At 51.0% G+C, this 12,975-nt stretch overlaps 1 protein-coding gene across 1 annotated transcript; it reads right to left on the bottom strand.

Annotated features, from left to right (window-relative positions):
- Positions 1 to 468: 468 nt before the first annotated feature.
- Positions 469 to 7,479, bottom strand: LOC127340856 (probable L-type lectin-domain containing receptor kinase S.7). Its single transcript, XM_051366604.2, has 3 exons — positions 6,597 to 7,479; positions 1,237 to 1,765; positions 469 to 1,131 (listed from the first exon to the last, which is right to left on the bottom strand). Exons 1-3 carry the CDS (start codon positions 7,426 to 7,428, stop codon positions 597 to 599), a joined length of 1,896 nt encoding a protein of 631 aa, XP_051222564.1. The 5' UTR covers positions 7,429 to 7,479; the 3' UTR covers positions 469 to 596.
- Between the last annotated feature and the right edge of the window lie 5,496 nt (positions 7,480 to 12,975).

Here is a 12,975-nt window from a genome sequence, read left to right as displayed (position 1 = left end):
CGTCGTCCTCCGCCACGCGTAGAGTAGGTCGCCAACGTGCGAAATTAGCTTAGTTAGGAGTTGGTCGCCGACGACCAGACTAAATGTAATCTCTTTTGCGACCACAACTATGCAAATATGCAACTATGTAGTTTGAATTTCACTTTTCTAAACTTGTTTGCGATGCCAAATTTGAATTTGCGTTTTTTTGTTCCGAATATGGGTGATGTTCTGCGCCACCTTCTAAACTGCTCGAAAATTGATTTTCGGGAGACTGAACTTCGTTTTTTCAGTTCGCTCGCCTAGTCGAACGTGGCATTGGCTGGTTTTTATTTAACTACTACACCATGTAAAACAGGGGTTTGGTTTTAACTTGAGGGGTTGTTTGTCTATTTTCTGAAAGTTATGGGGTATGCATAATTCTTTCCGTAAACTTGCCCCTTCAATTTTATTGGCGTAGGGGGGGACACCGGAGCACTCCCCTAATAGATAATGAATCGATAGCTGTAGAAATACAGATGGTTGATATGATTAAGTGTTGACCCAGGAATCAACTGCGCAGCCTAGATGTCAAAAGTGTATGCTCGTCAGAGCTACTACTGGCAGGTTCCCTGTTGTCACTGTATTTCTGTTATTGCAGGCAACTCTATGCCGTCCTCCAGAAATTTCATTGCATCCAGCATGAAAGGACGTTGTTTCCCCTGTGGGTCAGAGCACTTGAGGCCCAACACAATTACACGCTCCATCTGCGTCTCGTCGAAGGCACCATTTAGTTTCTCGTCAGCGGCCTCCACCATACGGGATTCAGCCTTGCTTCTGTAACGCTCCAAGACTTCCTCCCTTGTCTTTCTACATGCAATCTCTAGCAGAACAATTCCAAAGCTGTAGACGTCGGACTTACGCTGGAACTTGACATCCCCATTTTTCATGCACTCCGGATCAATGTATCCCACTGTCCCTATTGCAGTTGTAACCAGTGTTGTATCATTTTTGCTGGCGAAGATCCTGGATAGCCCAAAGTCAGCGAGCTTGGCAGTGAAATCTAAATCCAGCAGTATGTTGCCTGGCTTGATATCTCTGTGCAGGATGGATATATTGCATTCATGGTGAAGATAACGAAGTGCAGATCCTATGCCCTTTACAATTTGATACCTGTAAAATAAATTAAGGACATAACATCTACGTGATCGTGTTTTGACTCTTGGTGGAAATTCATTTTACTTTCCAAAACATGAAAAGTTACATGTTGTAATGTACCTCTTTTCCCATGGTAGAATTTCCTCCCTGTGGTGTAGGTGGTCCTCAAGGGTACCATTCGGCACCAATTCATAGACAAGAAAGAGGTTAACCTTTTGTTTCCTACACCAACACATAAAATCAAACAAGTCCCATATGTTTCTGCTACAGCACCACCCTTTCAGCTCGACTAGATTCATGTGCCTCGTTTCACTAATTATCCTCAGCTCGGCCAGGAAATCCTCAATTTCAACTGTAGTCTTCTTTTTTTTCTTCACAGCCACGTCTTGAGTATTGCCGTTGTCGTCTGTATACCTTCCCTTATATACTGTGCCAAAGGCACCCTCTCCAAGTACGCTTTCCTTGGAGAATCTGCTTGTCGCGTCGCACAAATCGCTGTACTCAAATCTCTTAACGGTTGTTCCCGACGAGAAGGAATCGCGTGTGCGGCACCACCTGAAATATGACAGAATGTACCAAACCAGGAAAATCCCAACCAAGACTATGATGGACACAGGGCCTCCGCCAATAATCAGCTGTTTCCGATTTTCTGCATAAACATCATTATTGGTGTGAGTTGACGCGCTCTTTGGTCAGCAATTTATATCAAACTCAATGGTGTATCAAAATACATTGTAAAAAAAGGAAAAAAAAAGAGACCCATGGGCGAGTACCCAAGGTATATTCTTATAGGGGAGATAGGGGAGCTATGAGCAACAAAGTGTAAAGTGTGGCTTATCTATGTGTCCAAGGGATGACAAGCCGAACGGGCGGACACATGAAGTGGTTAAATGTGATCCAAGTAGTTAGGCTGAAAGGTTCAACGTTAGGGCATCTCCAATTTGAGACCAAGAGAAGGACACACATTCCTATGCACGGGGGACACCTAAGCGGATCAAAATTAACTATTTTTGTGTCGCTAAAATGTTCAAATGTGGTTCAATGTCTAGCGTAGTCCACCTCGTCACGATGTAAATAATAAGTGGTTTAAAATATAATTTATTCAACTAGCAAGGCAATCCTTGCAAATGTGTGGACATTGTCTTCAGCGTATTGAATATGTTTGAAACATTAATTAAGTAAATACTTTTTATGTAATGTTAGATCATTATGCAAATTTAAATTACTTCAAATGCTATACATTTTCTTATATTACACAGACACAACATTTCATAATATTATATACATAAGATATATTCATACTACACTTCCAACACAAAAAACCCTAAATTACATGCAAAAGAAAACTGTAACCCGTAGTCTAAATAGACTATATATGTTTGATATGCATTATTTAAGCAAATGCATGTACATGCATATTATGCTCGATGTGTGGTTAAGAGCATCCCCACTCGTTGGCGCTCCCCACGCCCAAATCCGGCGAAATTTTCGTCCGGATTGGAGGAAGATTTGGCGTGGGGAGGAGTAGTTTCCCAGCCGCGTGCCCAGGCGAAGACGACGATGCGAATTTGAAAAACGGAAACTTGACAAACTACGGCTAAAAATGGACGAATATAGACTAAATTTAATGATATTTATTATATAACGGGGGAATTCAAATGCTAATTTTAAAACACGGCGCTCTACTTAAAACACGGCGCTCTACATGCCGAAATGGCGGTAGAACACCGTGTAGTCGCCGCCGTCGTCGTCGGAGCCGTCGTCCTCGACCTTCGGCGGCGCGGCCTGGCTGCTGCTGCCCTGGCCGGCGTCTCCCCACCCCGGGGATGGCTTGTACCATTCGTCGTCGGAGGACTCGAGGTCGACGAAGGGGACAACGACGCCGGATGGAGGTGTCGCAGGACGGCGGTAGCGCGCGACGTCGTCGGCGGCGGTTGGAGCGGCGCGGGCGGCGAGTTGGCGTGCGGCGGCCAGGTCCAGCAGCCGCCGCTGCTGCTCCGCCTCCTCGCGCTCCCAGTCGCGCCTCGACCACGCCAGGGCGGCGTCCTCGGGGAGGGTGTTGTCGGCGGGCACCAGGTCGTTGAGCGACCTGGCGATCGCCTCCGCCACGGCAGCGTCCTCCGCCCGCTTCACCTCCTCCTCGGCGAGCCTGTTTGCGGCGGCGTTGGTGGCGGCCGCGGCGTCCTCCTTCTTCGCCGCCTTCCTCTTCCGCCCAGGCTGCGAGGGTTGGTCGCGGATGACGAGGGCGCCTCGCGGCGAGTGGAGCGGCGTATATAGGCGCGGCTGGCGCTGGGGATTAATGCCGCGTGGAATGTGACGCGTCTGCGGCAAGCTGACCGGCGGCAGCCTTTACTGCGCGCGGAAGACGATGCGTGCGCGGAAGACGACGACATTAACTCGCCGCGTGGCCGGCGAATGCAGACCGGCGGCAGGCTTTTACAGCGCGCGGAAGACGATGCGATGAGGACGACGATCAGTTTCTCTCGCCGACAAGTTGGGGCCACCAGACGCGCGGGAAGTTTCCTCGGTATTTCCCGCGCTTTCGTTTCGTCCGGACTCCCCGAGCGCTCCTCGGGGGGCCGGGGATGGCGTGGGATCGCCGGATGAATTTAGGCCCAAATCCGGACGAAAACGAGGAACCGGGGGCACGACTGGGCCGAATTACGTCGTCCGGATGAAAAAAACGTCGTTCGGGGACCTCGTCGGGGAGACGAGTGGAGATGCTCTAACCAAATGCATGCATGTGTGGCTTGACTCGGCTAGACCCACCGTCTTAAAATGCAGGGGACATGGTCCTGCCTATCGGAGTGGTTCACGGTGCATCGCTTAACTGTTTCGTGCCCGAATTGATATAAAAATACATACTCCCTTCGTTCTTAAATAAGTGGACGATTTAATTTTAAGTTTGTCCATAAACATGTGTACTTCTAGGTTTTCAGTGCACTTTAAAGTAGCAAAAGTTGTTTCTCTCACCACACGAAAATCAAATCCAATAATATTCAGCACATATTATCTTCGTTTTCTACATGCGCTTATCTTATTCGAGGTGGAAAAATTAAAGAGGAGAGATGTTAGTTTCCATCTTTCCAATTCAATTGTTTCTCCATTTTATAATCTCTCTTAAAAACCCGCACACACTTATTTATGGACGGAGGGAGTACGCAGGAACCGTGCCATATCCGGTCTATGATATTTAAAAAGTCTACTTTTTCAGGGATAGATAAGCGAGACGCGTCTGGTTGGTGAAAATTTGAGTAAGCGATAATGGAATAAAGAGCTGTATGATCTAGAGGCCAGGGCTTCCCATTTTCAATAATTCTTTTTGTGTGTTCTAATAATTTTTTTTTTGAAAAGTTGCATAAGCTTTATCATGTAATAAATATTCTGTTTGTTTTATCAACTGCCATGGAGTTAATAGCATAAAACCACCACTTCAGTGTTGAAATTTACCAAGGACCACCACTTTATGTTCGCGGAATAAAAATTCACCAGATTTGGCCATGTTGTTTAAAAAAAGCGTATGATGTAGAGGTTGGGGCTTCCCATTTTCGATAATTATTTTGTGTGCTTCTAATGAATAAATTCTGAAAAGTTGCACAAGCTTTGTCATATAATAAATGCTCTCTTTTTTTAATCATGTGACGTGCAGTTAATAGTATAAAATCACCACTTTAGTGTTGAAATTTACCAAAGACCACAACTTTACGTTCACGGAACAAAAAATCGCTAGATTTTTAATGAGAAACACTAACGCGGATTGATTAAGAATTGACACAGTCTCTGATAGGTGGGGGGCGCTGTAAGTGATGACATGGCAAATACGGAGTGAACTTGTTGATGTGGACTAATGTACCATTTGATAAATTAAAAAATAAAATAATCTAAAAAAAGGCCTCCTCTTCCTATCTCAACCATGTCGAAGACCACCGGAACCCCATCGTCGTGGCACTCTGGCGAGTCACGTCGCTCGCTGCCCATCACCCATGGCTAGGCGCGCTGCAGCGAGCGGGCACTGCCAGGCGCGCAGGCCGCGGGTGGACAAGACTAGGCGCGCGGTGGTGAGCGGGCACTGCTAGGCGCGTAGGCGGTGGGTGGCGCGCTGCCATGGCCACGCACGAAGTCACGGCAGGGACGGCCAGGCTCACGGCGGTGTGACATGCACGGGCATGCATAATACGGCGGGCATGGCCAGTCGCCAGCAATGGTCACGGCGGGCAGGCGGGCAAGTGGAGAAGGAGCACGGCGGTGATGACATTGTGCGGCGCCCGCCTGTGAGTGGACCATGGAGGCGGCTGCAGTGCCCTAGCATACCATTGCATGTTGTAGTACACGCAAGTGTTGATATAATACCAATGCAACACCGTTTCACTAGTATTATATCCCTCGGAGTGGTACAACAAAAACATATGCGAGTCCAAGATATGTATATATAATTACACATAAACTCTTTGTAGAATATCAGCACAACCTCTAAACCTGGGATGTTATTGCGACTGTGTGTAGCGGTGCTCGCCCGCGAGCAGAAGCCAGGTGGCGGCGGTGTGTGGCGTCTACGCGAGTGATGCAGGAGCCAACGGTAGTGGCGGTGTTCTGTGGCGCCCGCGTGCGAGTGGACCGGGAGGGGGCATGCATCAACACTCAGCATTGAGGAGAAGTGTGGTGGCGGTGCTTGCACACGAGTGGAGCAGGAGCCACACAGTGGCGGCGTTCTGCGGCACCTTCGTGCGAGCGGACCAGGGAGGAAGGAGCGTGTAGGAGCACGGTGTCGGTGCCCACGCGCGAGTGGAACAGGGGAGGTGGCGGCGTTCTGCCGGGAGCAGTAGCGTGGCGGCGGCGATGCTCGGTGGCAGCGGTGGCACCCACACCCAATGGAGCAGGGGAGACAGGGGTAGTGGTCAACATGTAGGGTATAAAGGGGATTTCTTACTGTACTTTTTTAAAATTGAGCACACAAGTGGGTCATGGTCCACATCAACGTATTAGACCCAGACAAAAAATAGAATCAATTCTTGTTTAGGTTTTTTTTATTAAAAACGTGGCAAAATCTAGTGGTTTTTTGTTATGCGAACGTAAAGTGGTGGTCTTTGGTAAATTTCAACTCTGAAGCGATAGTTTATGCTTTTAATGTTGTGACGTGTGTTCTATTATTGTTTTAATGACCTGTTCTGTGAAAGATTTTGTAGCTTTCAACTTTTTGATAAGTGAATAAAATTGATAGAATTTAGACTAGACTGAATAAATAGTAGTTACACGATATATAAAGAAAATTAAGGAGTGCAGTGAACAATTGTTTTGAAGAGAGCAGACAAATAAGCTTGGACCAAGCGTGTTGAAATATTAAACTTTGACAAAATTTAATGATGCCATAAGGGAGCAACGGCGGCGCCCACGTCTACGCCGGGCACCACCACTATGATCTCAATTGAAAAGGAGAAACTGAAAATCAACAATTGTAAAGCTGGTTTGCAGATAGTCAGTACCTTGTTGTTTGAAAGGAAGTGTTGAGTTAAAGGACCAGGAGATAATCCGATGAAGCTCGAAGTATCTTCCGGTGGCCGCAGAAAACCCCACCGCCACCTCAGACGGGAGCAAATCTGTGACGGGATCGGGTAACTCCGTACTGACTTGCACGGGGCCAAGAGAAGGATTGTCATCAAACTGAAGAGTGGCCAGTAGCATGCGAGTGGTGCTGTTGAAAGTGATGGCCGCCGTCATGGCGCCTCTGAGACTGCCGTTGGGCAAGGTTGTAGTGTTGGCGGAGGCTTTAACAGTGTTGATGTCGATGGCTATGTGATCGGATGAGGGGTCAAAGTAGTTTCTGAATTTGTCGAACTCGACGGCGATGATCCGGTCAGCGCCCTTGGCGTTCATCCCGTCTCCACCATGGAGGCCGAGGGTGCTCCCGCCAGCGTCCAGCGGCAACACGGATGGAAAACTGGAGAGAAAGAAAGCCATGCCATCGGCTGCAATGGACTGATTGAAGCCCTTAATCACGAAGTTGAAACGTGTGGAAAAGCTCGCCACCTCACGGGTGCGGGTGTCGTAGAAGGGCACCGGGTGATTGTAGGACATCCGCCCCTGGCAACCTTGCCTGGACTCACCCTCTGTGTTACATGTGAGGTCGACTAGCTTACCGTTGAGGCTGGCGTTGCCCTCAAACAGGAGGTCATCTGAGCGGTAGATGGATCCGTTGGAGAAGTCGAAGCTGAAGGAGAAGGCGGAGGCAGCGGATTGCGCTACAACATTGTAGGAAAAGAGGAAGCAGCAGGTGGCGTAAAGGTGGAGGAGGAGGAGGATGCTTGTCGGAGACATATTTGCTGGAACTTACTTACCGGCAGTGTGAGCTCGATTAATAGTAGTGCGACGCCGCTACGCCTCACCCCCTAGGTAGCTACTCAAGTCAAGTGGGTCAATGGTCACTGGTCCTGCCTTCGGTTCAATGGTGCCGTGCACGTGGTCGTATACGCAGAAAACCCACATCACCCGTGACATCGTCGTGATCTTCTCGAACGCGCCATCAGATGGCGACGCAAGTGTCACGGGCGACTGTTCCTTATAATAAAACTCTTCATTATCGCAAGTTGCAACGTCTGCACAGTACTAGTCTGGCAAGAAACTGTAGGAAATAGTGCTATCGCTGTTTTCCTTCCGTTGTTTCGGAGGAAATAGCACTTTGCACCACTTATTGAGACTAAGAGCATCTCCAGCCGCGTCCCCCAAAGCGTCCCCAAAGCGCGCCGGATTGAGCGTTTAGGGGACGTATATCGTTGGTGCCGCGTTTGGGGGACGTCGCTCCCCAGTCGCGTCCCCCAAACGCCGCCCCCAAAATTTAAATAGATAGAATAAAACTCTTTACTAATATTTAAATCGGTTCAACATAAACAAAATACATATAAAACTTCGAAAAACATAATTAAATTACATATAAATTATTTTAAACTACTACTTCTTCTTCTTCGATGATGGCCCTGCCTCGTCGTCGTCATCACGGTGGCGCTTCCTGCTCGTCACCTCTTCCGAAGAGGCGGTGTCGGCCGACGCGTCGGAGTCCTCCTCGTTGTCGCTGGTGCTCGCCGGCTGCGCCTTGGTCTTGGCGGTATTGGCCTTCGCGTCCGCCTCCGCCTTCGCACGGGCCACCGCCGCCTCCTCTGACCCTTGTTCCTCCGCGTCCTCCTCCACGCCCAGCCATTCCTCCGCGCTGTCAAGTGGCGGGAGGGAATCGTCGCCGCTGCTGGGCGTCGGAGCTTTGTCCCACCAATGGCGCCATCCAGCAGGCTTTCCCTCGCTGGAGGTGTCGGACGGGAGCTCGGAGATGTAGCTCATCGTCGTTGGAGGTGTCGGATGCGGCCGGTGAAGATCCAAAAGCGCCGACGTACGGGTCTTATATTGAGCGCGGGACGGCGGCGCAGAAGTCGAAAAGTGCAGCGGTTGCTCTTCCGAGGAGTCCCGACTCCATTCCGACGGTTGCCGCGTCGTCGACGCGGTTGCCAATGCAACGGTTCCGCTTCCCGGGAACTGCACCGTCGCTACGTAGGCGGCGGCTAAGCTTCCGTGCCGCTAACGCGTCGGGCCCGCGCCTCCTCGCCTCTCATTTCGTTGTGTCCGGCGTGCCCGGTGCGTCTCCTGTGGGACGGGGACGGGCTCGGGGCGCCGGACACCGAATGGGGGCGCGCCGGACAAAAATGGGCTTTGGGGGACGCGGCTGGAACACATTTTCTGTCCGGCGCGCCCCAAATCCCTTTGGGGGACGCTTTAGGGGACGCGGCTGGAGATGCTCTAAGGTTGCACAAAACCATAACTTGAGTTTTGTTTTGCAGAGAACACCACATTTTGATGTAGTTGTTTGCAAAGAACACACCAGTAGTCATTAGCTAGCCTAATAGGCCAATAACAAATTTGGGCCCACTTCCAAGAGCTTAGGTCGCGCTCAAGGCGATGCACACATTTTTTTAGCCTAACCTAATGTATTTGACTTATTAAGCTCAAAATTACTACTAAAATAATTCAATGACCCTGATGCACATGCATTAGGTATTTAGGTACCACGCATAGAGCTGCGCCCCTAGCCCCCACCCATGTCTCTCGCTTGTTGGAGGCCGGTTCAACTCCAAACCAGTCAATGTTAGGTTCTTCGGCTCCAAAAATTTCGTGGTCGCGAGAAACTCCTCCGGCTTGCCCATACCTGTAGTCAGAGCGCCGCCTCTTCCGTCGTCGAAGCACTTGGTGTGGGCGGGCGGCTTAGGTCGTGGGTTTTCTATTGGGTTGAACTGGTCCGAGCATACCAATTCGCTCGCCTTGAGCGTGACCTAAGCCCTTGAAAGTGGGCCCAAATTTGCTAATGGCCTATTAGGCCAGCTAATGACTACTAGTGTGTTCTTTGCAAACAACTACGACAAAATGTGGTGTTCTGTGCAAAATAAAACTCAAATTATGGTTTTGTGCAACCTTAGCTCCAACAAGTGGTGCAAAGTGCTATTCCCTCGTTGTTTCGTGGCCACCATTTGCGCGAAACATTTTCTCCTTCTTTTGTCCACCATGCCCGCCCAACTGGCAAGTGCGCGGGGTACCCATTCGCCCAGCGCCCCAGCATGCATGCAGGGCCGCTGAACTAGCAGGCATGTTTCACATGCACCCTTGTCATGCATGCAAAGCATGTGGGCTGTTGGATATGCTAGCTAGTTGCAAGTGTAAAAGTATTTTAGGTGCACATTTAAATAAAATGTTTTATCCAAAACTTTAGAGCATCTCTAGTTGTGTCCCCAAACGGTGTGTCCGGTTAAAGCGTCGGATCGGTCGTTCGGGACATCACACCTTGGTGTCGCGCTTGAGGGACGTCCCTCTCCATCCACGTTCCCCAACCGACCCCTAAACAATTTTCTATTAAAAATTAACGTATCTAACGGTATAATAGGCGCACCTCCATGGGGAGCTCACAACGATTTGAGATTCTTGGCCGTGAGATCTTCCATGTTGTTGCATCTCGTCAATTCATTTTTGTTACCTCATCGTATAAAAGAGCCAGCAAGCAGTGAAACCCTAGCCGTCGCCCACCCAATCGGTTGTCTCTTCTCATCCCCAATCCCGATCCCACCTTCTCCTCCAATCCCCTCGCTTCCTCCTCTCCCAATCCGGATCCCACCTTTTCCTCCAGCGGCCGGCAGTGCCTCTCCGCCTCGATGGTTTCTCGTGGCCTCCATTGCTCTCTCGTCCTCTCCCCATTTTCTTTCTCGTCCTCCATGCTCGCCCCTGCCCGGATCATGCACAGAAGGAGGAGAGGGTTGAGAGAAAGAGGGGGGACAGAGAGGGAGAAGGAGCAGAGAAGGACTCATTTTTATTTGCTGTAATTGGGCGTACTCATCTAGATTGTTTCTCGCAGTGAAGCTTTTGCTTCCTGGCGGGCAAGGTGGCCTCCGGGCGGCGCTTTGGCGGCGGGCGTCGACGGAGGGAGCGGCTGCAGGGCGGCGCTTCAGTTCAGGCCAGAGCTAGGCCTGCCGCGGGCCAGGCGGGCCCATGGTGGGTGGCGTCTCGGCCTTCCGGTTCGGCTTCTCTGAGGCGGTGGTTGTCGTTGCCTGCCTCGGTGGCAGTGTGGCACCATCCCCTAGGCCCGCTGGCCGGCGTGCTGTCGGGCGGCGTGTGCCTGCTTGCGATGTGCCGGCTTCGGCCGCTGGTGTGGGCTGCGAGGGTCGTCGCCTCTTTCTCGGCCATCGACTGCATTTGTTCGCCGCTGGGGCTGACAAGTGCCATGGTTCCGCAGTGGCGGCCATGGTGGTGACGCGCTTCCCACGCGGGAAGCCGTCGTGGTTGGGTGTGGAGCCCCTCTGTCTTGCCATCAGTTTCAGAGGACGATGCTTCCGTCTGTGCTGGTGTGCCCCATGGTGATGCAGATGGCGGCCATGGGTGCGGTCTCCTCTCCGTTGCGAGGTGAGCCGTGGCAGTAGTGGTGGTGGCGTCTTCTTGCCGGTTGCTAGGCTCCGGTGTCGGGTTCTTGGTGGGGTTCTTTGGCGCGCGGTGGGTTCTCCATGCGAGAGTAATCTATGGGTGTCTCTGCCTTCGATGCCCTTCGACTTCAGCCGGTGGCACACAGGCGTGGTGGCGTCGTCTCGGCCGCGCGCGACCTTTCGGCCACACCCTCGACACTGGTGGTGTCGGTGCGTAGTGTGGTCTTGGATGCGCGCTGCCCTTCGATTACGTCGATGGTGCAGTGCCGGTGCTGGGTCTCGGCGGACCAAGGCCGTTCGACTACTCCGGCGAGTCCTCGAGCTGGGTTGTCCCTCCTTCATGTCCTTGGGGCTCTTCCTCGTGATTGATGTGCCTGGGTCGCGATGAGAATTCTCATCGGCCAACCGTCCCCAGGTTGAGGGGTGGCCACTTTGTTTTTTCTCTCCTTAGTCTTGTGTGTTGGTGGTGTGCGTTTTTTCATTTCTTCTTCTCCCTCGTAACCTCCGTGTACTCTGGTTCATTTGAACCCATCTTGTAGGGGCTGAAAAGCTTCATAGGCAACTTGGCTGAATATATGTCCAGGCTGGCTCACGCCCGCCGTAGTTACAGTCAAAAAAAATCTAGATTGTTTCTAATGCACAGCACCCCCATCTCGAGTTGGTCTTGAGTCAGGTAACCATCCTCTTTTTCGGATTATTAATCTTGTTCTTTTTTGCTCTCCAGGTTGCTTTTCTGTGAAAAAGTTGGTGTTTCTATCATCCTCTTTTAACCACATGATCTTGGATCTCTGTTTCCAAAAGATCTCTCCAGTGTGTAGAAGCTCATCCAAGTCACTTTCTATCTTTTTCTATTTTGTTTCCGTTCTGATATTTTCTACATCTTCCGGGTCTTTCTAAATCTCTTCTTAATTTTTCAATTCTTCTAGGGATGAATCCCACTGTCTTCTTGCTCCTGTCTTGCAAGTTTTCTTTTGCTCTCCGGTCTTGCTCCACTTTTGCAAGATTATTGACACGAGGCTGACCTTTCCAAGAGGTTTGGATTTCCTCCTGGAGCGAGCACTCCCTTTCCTAGTGAACTTCGTACCTGACCCAAATGCTTTACAAAGAAATCTTGGAAGGTGTTGGTCCGGTCAGGGCAGGCAACGACTGTATCAAGCCTGACCCTAACGTTTTCAGGGCCTTCCTATTTGCTGTCATAAGAGCATCTCCAGCCGCGTCCCCCAAAGCGTCCCCCAAAGGGATTTGGGGCGCGCTGGACAGAAAATGCATTCCAGCCGCGTCCCCAAAGCCCATTTTTATCCGGCTCGCCGTCGCCTTCCACGCCGCCGGCTTCATCATCGCCGGAGATGGACATGGAACCGGACGTGCGGTTCGAGTTCGTCCTCGTCCTCAAGGGCGACCCGCGCGGCATCCAGAGGCTGCCGGACTCCTTCGCCGACTACGTCGCCGGCGACGATCGCCCGCGCACGATGCATCTGCGGGAGGCTGCGTGCGGCTACTACCGGTGGATCGTCGACGTGATCTACGACGCGCGCGGCAAGATGTACCTCAACATCGGCTGGGAGAAGTTCGCGTGGCACCACAACCTCCAAGCCGGCTTCATCCTCCTGTTCTCCTACTTCGGCGACAGGGACATGAGCGTCAAGGTCTTCGACGAGATGCGGTGCCGCCGGGACTACCACGGCGACAGCACCGACGAGGAGGACGACTGAGTGTTCTTTCTTCGCAGCGAACACGTGCATGGAGGTTTCTGTCTGTTCGCCTCATCGGTAGAACCAACAAGGGCACCATCCTCCCGCTGGATTTTCCAGTTTAGGTGACTGGGTGTGCCCTCGAGTGTTCTTTCTTAGCAGCGAACACAGGAAATCTTCGATGCACGGCCTAGTTAGGTTTAGTTTCTTTGCAAAATTTTATATTTGTG

The sequence above is a fragment of the Lolium perenne genome, chromosome 3, assembly GCF_019359855.2.
Source record: "Lolium perenne isolate Kyuss_39 chromosome 3, Kyuss_2.0, whole genome shotgun sequence".
NCBI classification, from domain to species: domain Eukaryota; kingdom Viridiplantae; phylum Streptophyta; class Magnoliopsida; order Poales; family Poaceae; genus Lolium; species Lolium perenne.
The sequence above is the reverse complement of the archived record's forward strand: the minus strand, read 5'-3'. Positions and strand labels throughout refer to the sequence as shown.